This window comes from Harpia harpyja, chromosome 6 (assembly GCF_026419915.1).
Source record: "Harpia harpyja isolate bHarHar1 chromosome 6, bHarHar1 primary haplotype, whole genome shotgun sequence".
Lineage (NCBI taxonomy): Eukaryota > Metazoa > Chordata > Aves > Accipitriformes > Accipitridae > Harpia > Harpia harpyja.
In genome coordinates this window covers 16,032,866-16,042,643 of record NC_068945.1, presented here as the reverse complement: position 1 = coordinate 16,042,643, position 9,778 = coordinate 16,032,866, and the positions used below count along the sequence as shown (strand labels likewise).

Here is a 9,778-nt window from a genome sequence, read left to right as displayed (position 1 = left end):
GTGCCACCTTTGTTTCCTGTCTGTACAGGACCTGACCCAACAGGAGCTAACCAAGAGGCAGCTGTGATCCAGTGCTTCTCCAGTGAGAACCCATTTCTCAGATTATATGAATAATTGTCATCCTGATGATCCCATTTCTTAAAGGTTTTTTTTTTCTTACCGCAATTAAGATGTAAATCTGATTTTTTTTCCCATGAGCCTTTTTCAAGTGGTATGAATTCCTATAAATCGTTTCAATAGGAAGCTCAGAAGTGTCATCTGGATTTTCTTGCCTTAGTCATTTGCTTCTCAAATAACTCCCTTGGTGTTACAGCTTTTAGAACTCACTTTCACTTACAAGAAGTTTGTTTGAGGGAAAAATCCAGACACTATTTTAGCAATCAAACATAAGGAAGTCAAGTAACTTTAATACATCTGTTGGTCCCTGAATGCAAAATTGAATAGCCCAGCAAGACTCAAAGGAGGGGAAAAAAAAGAGCAAAATCAGTCACAAGTTTCTAATTTTATTTTAACAATCTTGCTTTTTAAAAAATACAAGTTCTGATTAATGCCAGGGGGATGCCAAGTGTCCACTGGCCACAGGCCTTCTCTCTCACTTCAGTTTACCCTCCTGGGAGTAGTCATCTCTTTTTGTCAGGGTAGCAAAGAGAGAGCAATAAAATACTAAATAGCTGAGTTGTGTTACAAGGCTTGTAACAGAATCCCAAGGGACCTATGTCTTATGGCACAACTTTGTTTAGCAAAGTGTTATTGACCTGGTCCAGTAATTTAATGTTGGCAGAATATACAGTAGGTGTGCAAGGTGCATCAGGTGAGGTATTGTTTGCACTTTAATGGTACCACTATCTCTCTCTTCTGCAAACGGATCTATTATGCAGCAGAAGTGTTTAAATGGAAGCGAGAGCTCAATTACAGAAGAGAAGGGAATTCAAAAGGAGCAGCAGGCTTATAATCAAGACATTGAAGCGCTTTAAATGTTTCTCTGTAGTAAGTAATTGAAGTGGCAGCAGAGCTGCCCTTTTAGTTGCAAGGGGGCTTCTGTACACCCAACTACTATGAGAGATTTACACTCTCCAAACACCACATTTACTAACAACCTAGAAACCATGGCACTACAAAGAACCACTTTTTCTACAAAGGAATTCTATGCAACAGAAGCATCATTTTGCAGGGTCATCTGTCCCAGGCAACCTTTGCATCCACAGACAAATTTGAACTGTGATTTCACTGTCCATGGTTTAAATATGCCATGGCTAGATAAATTTCAAATATGCCCTTTTCTCACTAATGTCTTAAATTAGAAAAGGCACTCACTGTTCAAACAGCAACTTCGTTATGTGCTATGAAGGGGTACTAAAGTAAGACTTGTTAATAATTCTGCTGTGATTCTTCTAGCGTCTCAACTATGCTTACGCTTCAGTGTATTAGGGAAGTTCTACGCACTTTGGTGCTATTGTGGACCTGGCCATAGGAGCAGCAAAACATAGTTGGGGGTGAATAGCTTTTTTTTCCTTCACCTTGTTTTTGGCAAAGTTGTTTGTTTTTCTTCAGCTGACTGAAGCATGGAGTACTCCTAGGTACAGGTATCATCTCCTTCTCACTTGAATAATACTGTAGTTCTTTCTGAGCTTTTACTATCTGTTGAATGCTAAAAAAGGAAGGTGCAAGGAAACAAATATCTGTACGAACATAATGTACCTGTAATTACACCTCCTTTGGGCAGGAACTTAGCATCCCCTCGACACATCTCACACCACATAGGAAAAGTTCACAGTACCAAGTTTTACAATCACAGTCACTCACAGCACCAAGATTGTCCAGACAAAAAGAAGTTACCGAAGAGAAAGGCCACTGGCCAAAATTCATACAATTGCCCAAGTTAAGGGCTCAGGTTAAAAATAAAGCACTGGTGGGAAAGTTAAGCCTAGCCTTTGCTGACTCTCCGTTTGGTGGGGGGAGAGCAGCAAGTCACTCATCCTAGCTGCAGCTCTGAACAGAACACTGCTATTGCCCCATCTTTTCTAAGGGCTTTTCTAGCCCCTCAAAACTCATCAGCCACCCAAGTGCTGGGGGAGAAGAGCCCCGTGGCACCCCCACTTCTGCTTGTGGGAGCTGGAAGTTACCAGACTGTAAACATTTTATTGTAGCAGTCCACGGGAGCAGGCAGTTGATCCCACTCTGTGAAAAGGGAGGTGGGGCAGAGGCTCAGTCCCACTGAAGCCTGAGCCCTGAAGGAGAGAATGGATGTGTGTGCAGGAGAAGTCTGGGCTGAGCCTGCAGTTCTACTGTTGGCTCTGGGTAGCAGTTGATTGTGCTTTATTTCCCCTTCTTGTCAGGACAGCTTGAAAAAAGGCTTGAGACAGGAAACTGGCAGCCTTGCCCAGATAACAAAATATAAGCCTGGGAGGGGCAAAGTCCTTCCTCTGAACGTGGCCTCTGTGCTCCTGCTTCCATTTGGCTGGCTTCAGGAGCATCTGTAGCCAGGCAGAAGAGCGGGCCTTAACCGCCATCTAACATTCATGGAGCTTAAAACCAAAGAGAACTGTGTTTCTATGAGGAGTTACTAACAATTAGCTTTTTCCCCACCTCCCCTTAACCACATGCACATGGAGGACAGGATGCTGGTATGTGGGCTTTCACCAAAGCTCGGGAACCCCTCTGCCTCGAGGGCTCCTGCAGCACTTTGCTTTCTGTGCTGAAAAGTGAGGTTCACCGAGCGCAGGGCCCACCCCCGAGCAGCGCTGACATCCTCTGCCCTGCTGTTTGAGAGGGGGCAGTTTGCAGGCCCAGCCCCATCTCCGCTCTCTCAAACAGACACGGGAGGGGACCAGCGGAAAACTTTCCAGCCTTCCCGGCCTAGGTAAAGGGAGACCCTACGCTCCGCATAAAAGAAAACGAACACGGATCCCATAAACATGCATATTCACAGAGAAATGAGAGCCCCAGCACCTGGGTGCTGCTGTCTGAAGCAAGCAGTAGGCTGCTGTAAACCCTGTTCTCACCAGAAATAAATGTCTCAGCGGTAGTGAAATGGGGTCTAAGCCCCTGGATTATGTCCGCGCCAGATTCACGTGTTTCTTTAGCGTGTGAAGTCAACGTAAGATGCAAAAGGTTGAAGCACAGAGGTAGACGTTTTCAGCTTGGAGAAAGTGGCTCCTGGGCTTGAAACGACCAGATGGCCGGCGTGCTCCCAGAGGTTCCCCAGCTGGTACGCGAAGGCCCTCTGCAGCTCTGCTGCTGGGAAACAGTGGTGGCAGCTTTGCAAGACCTAGCGAAACCAAAGCGTGCTTCCTTTTGTCCTGCCTGCACCCTGAAGGCACGTCTCTGCTGGTCAGGCCCCTCTCACATCTTGTCGTCGTGGTCAGCAGGAGTTCTTAAAGGAGGGGACGAAATCCACGGGTCCCTGTTGTTCAGGAGGAAAAGGAAAAACTAAACCTTTATGGTCACAAAGCAACACTATGTCCTGGCGGGGAGCGGGAGGGGAAGAGCGGGACCCTCCAAAGAGCGCGGTGAGGCAGGAGCGCTAGAAGAAGACTCGGGGCGAAGGGCAGGCGCGTTTTCCGGGGCCAAGCGTCAGCCGTAGGCTCCTGCAGGTAGTCGGGTTTGCGCTGAGCTTCCGCCGCCGGATTTGTCCGCGGGAAAGGGAGGAGGAGAGCGAGAGTCCGACGGAGGAGCCCGCGTCCCCTTCCCCTGCTCGGCCACGGCGGCGGGAACCTGAGCAGAAACGCAGAGAGACTCTGCCGGGAGCGGGCCCGGAGGCGGCGGGAGCCCCTCCGGGGGCGGCGGCCGTGGCGGGGCGGGGGGCGGCTCAGCCCTGGGCGGTGACCGCCAAGGCGTTCACGTACCCGTGGGGGCCCACGTCGGCGTCGGAGAGCCCGTGGGCCAGCGGGGCGGCGGCGGCGGGGGCGGCGGCGGCGGGGCCGTACTTGGCGGGCGGCGGGGCGGCGGCGGGGCGGAGGAGGCAGCAGGTCTCCAGCGCCTCCAGGCCGCGGCAGGCCAGGAAGAAGAGGTTCTTGAGCATGAAGAGGGAGAGCGGCTGCTGGTAGCGCAGGAGCAGGAGGCAGCGGAGCGCCAGGAGCGGGGCGTCCAGCAGCCCGGCGGGCAGCAGGAGGTGGAGGGCGAGGCGGGCGGCGCCGGGGGGGCGGGCGGCGCTGAGCTCGTAGAGCCACAGCACCGGCGAGGCCAGGCAGAGGAAGTAGACGGCGATGAGGAGGTAGCGCAGCGGGGCGGGCAGCGGCGCCGGCCGCCCGGGCTGCAGCACCAGCTCCAGCAGGGAGAAGCTGTCGAGCAGGTCGAGGCAGGTGGCGAGGAAGGCGGCGGCGGCGCGGTGCTGCGGCGGCGGCTGCGGCGGCAGGAGCAGCTGCCCGGCGCCCTCGGTGCCGATGGCCCGCAGCAGGCAGTAGAGCAGCGGGGCGGAGAGCGCCAGGGTGACGCGGAAGCCGGTGGTGCCCAGCGGCAGGCGCAGCTCGATCAGCTCCAGGATGGAGGTGCCCAGGATCAGCGCCGCCTTGGGCGTGAAGGCGATGGAGTAGATGAGCCAGGCGAGGTGCGCGTAGGCGAAGTCGCCGCCGCGGGGGGGGGGCCCCGGGCCCGCGGCCGCCGGGCCCGCGGCCGCCGGGGGGGCCGTGCAGCAGCAGCGGGTGCGGCGGCGGCGGCCCGGGGGGCGGCGGGGGCCGCTCCCGGCGGCGCGCCCGGCTGTTGCGGCAGAAGAAGATGCCCCAGCCGGCCGCCAGCACCAGGTCGGTGGCGATCCAGCTGCACCAGTACAGGTCGGTGACGGCGATCAGGTAGAGGTCCAGCAGCGCGCCCTGCCCCAGCAGCAGCACCAGGGACAGCGCCTGGAAGCCCCAGCGCCGCCCGCCCGCCGCCCCGCCGGGCCCCAGCAGCGCCCCCGCCGCCGCCCCGCCGCCCGCCGCCCCGCCGCCCGCCGCCGCCGCCCCGTACAGCTCCGCCGCCGTCATGCCGCGACCCGGGCTCCCGCCGCCGCCGCCGCTGCTGCTGCTGCTGCTGCTGCTGCTGGGGAGCGGCGAGGCGGCGGCGGGCAGCGGGGCGGCGGGCGGCGGCACTAGGGGCTTGCTGATGCTGATGCTGTCCTCCTCCTCTTCCTCCTCCTCCTCCTCCTCCTCGGTGCTGCTGCGGGGGCTGCGGGGCCGGCGGGCCCGCGCCGAGCCCGAGCTCGACCCCGAGCCCCGCCGGCTGCCGCCGCTGCTGGAGCCCCCCGGGAAGAGGGGCTGCCGGTCGGCGGCGTGCGGCAGCGGCGGCGGCGGCGGCGGCGGCGGCTGGAAGGAGCCCGAGGAGGAGGAGACCGAGCGCTGGTTGGAGGCAGCGCGGTGCATGGTCCTCCCCGGCCCCCGAGCCGGCGCGCCGGGCCCGACGGCCGCGCCGCGGCCCCCGGCCCGCCCCCGGCCCGCCCCCCGCGCCGCCGCACCGGCAGCGGCGGCGGCGGCGGCAACGGCAGCGGCAGCGGTGCGGAGAGCCCGAGCGGCGGAAGCCGGCGGGGCGCGGCGGGGGAGGCCGGGGGCGGCGCCGAGCCGCAACCGCGGCAGCTGCCGGAGCCGGGGCGGGCCTCTCGGCGGGCGGCGGGGGGTGGGCTGGGTGGGGGTGGGGAGCGGAGAGCGGCTGTGCGGCCGGGGGAGGGGAGGAGGGGCGAGAAGGGGAGGGGGAGGGGGAGGAAGGCGCCCCCCAACCTCTCCCCGGGGCTGCCACAGAGCCAGATCTCGGGGAGCAGGGCCCGGCTGGCCCCTGCCCCCCCAAAGACCCGTGAATGGAGCCAGCTGGGCGCGGGCGAGTCGCCCGTGGACACGACGCAGCCCCCCGGCACCCACTCCAGAAAATCAGAAATACTTCAGTCCCCCCCGATCTCTCTGGGCTGACTAAGACGGGGGCCGTCGGCCTGGCGCAGCGCCTACAGCGAAGCACTCGCTTGCAGCTCGTCATCCGTGGCGCTGGACACGCGGCTGCCCGTACTTTCAGTCCGTTGTAAGTAATTGCACACCAAAGTAAGTGCCTTTTACCCCACCGATTTCCTGAGTTGAGCAGAGCCACATACCGAGGGCTCTGCCCAGCTTGCCGTGATGGGACGGTGGCTTTAAATTGATGTGAATAGCCCTAAAGTTCCTACTTCTACTGAAAGCACCGGTCAGGGCCTTCACTGACCCTCTAATAATGGCCTCAAATTGAGCTTGGCTGGCTGGCTCTGCCACAGCCCTAGCACTAATGACTTGACACATCACATTTCAGAGTGCTCAGCATCACCAGTCCCTCATTCCTACCTCTGCCCACTGGTGATGAGCTGGGTGCTGCCCATCAATGACGTGAAGCATACTGAATAAGCTATACCCACAAATGTCTATATTAACTACACTTTGTGATAAAGACCCAGAATAGCTTGACTTTTGAGGGTGTTGCTAATCAACACATGGGGTTGAGCAAAACCCAGATGCTTAGGACTGGGAAAGGACATCCAGGACAGCAGTGATAACTGTCTAATACATGTTGGTGCAGCCTCCCTGAAGAGCCCTACTCCAGTAAATGTCACTGGCTGCTCTTGTCAACAAGGAGAAATCAGTCTGGGGTACCAGGAGAATTCATGCTTAAACCTGAAACAAAGAAATAATTGAGAAAGGGAAGGGGAGAACTTGAGGTGGGTTGACACGAAGATTTCTTTAGACACATAGCAATAATCAAGAGGAAAAGCAGGGGAAGAAGACAAATCGCAGCAAAAGCATTACCGTCAATGGAGACTGGAGTGAGGGGGTACAGATAAATTGGTTTTCTAAAAGCATGGTCAAAACAGAGGCGGGGCGGGGAGATAACTGGAGGCTACGCAAGCTTTGGTGTAGTTACTTGGGCAGCACAGTACTGGAGTGGTACAACCTCTAAACTAGGGTAGCAACACACAGGCATTCCCGTTGTCTCCCATGCTGGTTGCTATCCTGCTTTAAAAGTCATGCTGCTGCATCTCTGCTGCCATTACCGGCATGGCTGGGTTGCAGCTAGGATGGGGGATGCCTGGTTTTTGCTACACTCACCCTGCATTTTCAATGCTAGGATACACTTGCCAAGATTCAACCTTGCATCGGCGCTACTTGTGTTCATTGCCTTCCTCTAACTCACCTTGTCATGGTACGTAGCATCAGATGACACTGATCATGCAAGCGGTCTCTTGCTGTCTAAGGGCCCTTTCTCCCTAATTCCACATTTCAATTAGCAAATAAAAATACTTCATGTTAAGAAGGTCAGTAATTATAGCATATCATAAGAAACATGAGTGTTCTAAAGAACAGTCCAGCCTGGAGGGCAGTAAATGGGCTGGTGTATCCTAGCCTGGTGCCAGGATGGAGGACACAAGGCTTCACCCTAGGGCAAGACAGGCAGGACACCTATGCAGATGCTCACAGAGGGACCAGGATGCAGTAGGCAGCACCGCTAGCCTTGTAACTGTGACAAGCATCACCGGCATTCACAAGATCAGGCGAGTCCACAGTGGGCTGTCGCCATTTATTTTCCAGCAGATGACTGCGTGGCAGCCTGAGGCTGAGGACCTCTCACAGCAGGCTTCTGACAGCCCTGTATAGTCCTGCCCGCATTTAGTCCAGGCAGCTCGAGGGCTTCTACCAAGGCACTTGGCCCTGGCATCACAGCTCTGGCATCCCCTCTGCCACATGGAGCCATGGGGCTGCCCCCCACGATCCACATCCCATGTCAATGCCTCGGAGGCACTGCCACATTGCTGCCTCCACAGTGACGCAGGGAACACTCTTCCCTCTGCATTGCTGGGGCGTGGGGCTGGCCCACAGCCACCCAGCACGGGAAAATGGCAAGCTTTTGCATGATAGAAGCAATGCAGCACCACTCTCAGCCGAGCAGCTTAGTCTGAGGACATTCAAGATGCAAGAAGACAGTGAGCAGCGAGCCACCTCTCCTTGCCAGATATGCTCCCATTGTGTTTGCTCTCCAGCTTCTCAAGGTGTGTGGACTTTGTCAGAGATGAAAGCGCTGCACCTGGGCTCTGCTACCGAGCGCTGCGTGTTTCGCTGGCAAGGCTTTCTCTCTTTGACAGACTTGCCTGCCAAGAAAAAAAAAACATGGCCAAACAATTGCTTTGAGTACAATTTTTGTACAACCCCACAAACACCTTGCTTAGGGCTCTGTTGGATGGTCTCTGTTATATAGGGAGCGTGAGGCTCGAGGCCAGGGCCAGGGACGATGTTTACTATCTGCATTGCTCTTTCAGGTTCGAGCAGGGCCCAGTGATGCTTCTCTTTGACTGGTGTCAGGAGTTGCCCAGTTCAGGATGGCAGCAAGGGTTTGTGACTGACACCAGCTGTGCCTCCTAATTTCGTTTCCACAGAAGGGCTGGGTTAGATGGCAGTGTAAGTGTGTGTGATGAAGGCTAGAAGGTAAAAAAGTCATTCTTACATAGTGGATCCTGGCCTTTATCTAAGGTGGGTACATTCACTTGCCCCTTCTCAGGGTAAACCAACGCTTGTGTGACAAGCGTGACTAATGTGTGGTCAGTCCTGAGGATTAGCTAAGTCGGTCTTGCTCCTACCACATTCACCTATTCCACTGCAACAAAAGTTTTCCACTTCTATGAGAAGATGTGGAGTGAAAACCAAGCATCCATCTGGGTCGCTCAGGGCAACAGCCCTCATGCAGCGAGGGTTGCTCCCGCCCTACCTGGCCAGCAGACAGTGACGGCTTTGCCTCGTTGGCTCTCATGCTCCAGGCTTCCTGGGCAATGCACTTCCCTGGGCGCTGGAGGCTGGACATGCTCACTTAGCTGCCCTGGCAGTCTGCCTGTAGGCACTCTCATCTCCTCTGCTGTCGGTCCAGTGGCTCGTTTCGCAAAGGTTTGGGTGTGTTTCTTGCTGGACTGGTGTCTGTCCCACCTGCTGGGGTAAGTGCAATTGGATGGGGGTCCCAGGGCTTCGGGAGGGATGGGCTGTCACCCACAGCTGGCTTGCCCACCTGGGGAAATGGGCTCTGACACACCAGCCAGGTGATGTGGTGAGCTCAGCCCAGGGGAATGGGGGAAGCGAGGCACCTGGGGGGGAGCTGGGTGCTAAGTGGGCCTGCCTGAGCTAGCATGTGCTCAGTGAAGGGGCTTGCACTTCTTGTACCCTGGGGAGCATGGTCCTGCTGGGCTGTGGCTGCATGAGCAGGTAAGAGGAGCTTTATGGAAAAGGTTCTCCAGAGACCAAAGGAACTCTGCTGGGACTGGGAAGGTCCCTGTGTCCAAGGTAGGCAGGTGGGAACAGGGACCTACAGCTACAGTGCAAGGGGAGCTATGAGCAGGGACGGGGGAGCACTGGGAAGGAGGGGGGGAGCTCAGGGGCTTCCTTGGGCTGAGCATGGGCACCAGCAGGGCAAACACAACCCAAACAAACAGGTGAGAATAAGAAGAGAGCTTATTTGTGGCAAAGGAAGCAGAAATCGTGCCTGTACCTTAAAATGGGAGTGAGGGGAGAAATGTCTTCTACTTGAGAAAGCACTGCAGAGCTTTTTGTAGCACACTGTAGGATGAGATATGACAAGTGGATGCTTCCCGTGTGATCCAGTTATTTAATGCAATATGCAGTCCTTGGAAGTGTTAGTGCTTAACCATTACTGTTAAAACATTAAAAGGCTAAACTATAAATAGCTTCTACTCTTCAGCAGCTCCAAAGCTATGTTTCTGGCTTTTTTATGTATTTATGTGTATGCATAGATATGTGTGTGTATACATATATTTAAAGGCAAGCAGCAGACAAGAGAATTTTATGAAATAGTCATA

The 9,778-nt window shown here is 55.9% G+C and overlaps 1 protein-coding gene across 1 annotated transcript; it reads right to left on the bottom strand.

Moving 5' to 3' along the window:
• Window positions 1-483: 483 nt before the first annotated feature.
• Window positions 484-5,350, bottom strand: TMEM121B (transmembrane protein 121B). Its single transcript, XM_052789909.1, is given in 4 exon segments — window positions 484-3,714; window positions 3,846-4,609; window positions 4,611-4,895; window positions 4,938-5,350. Coding segments are annotated over 4 exon segments (1,719 nt in total). The 5' UTR covers window positions 5,337-5,350; the 3' UTR covers window positions 484-3,443.
• Between the last annotated feature and the right edge of the window lie 4,428 nt (window positions 5,351-9,778).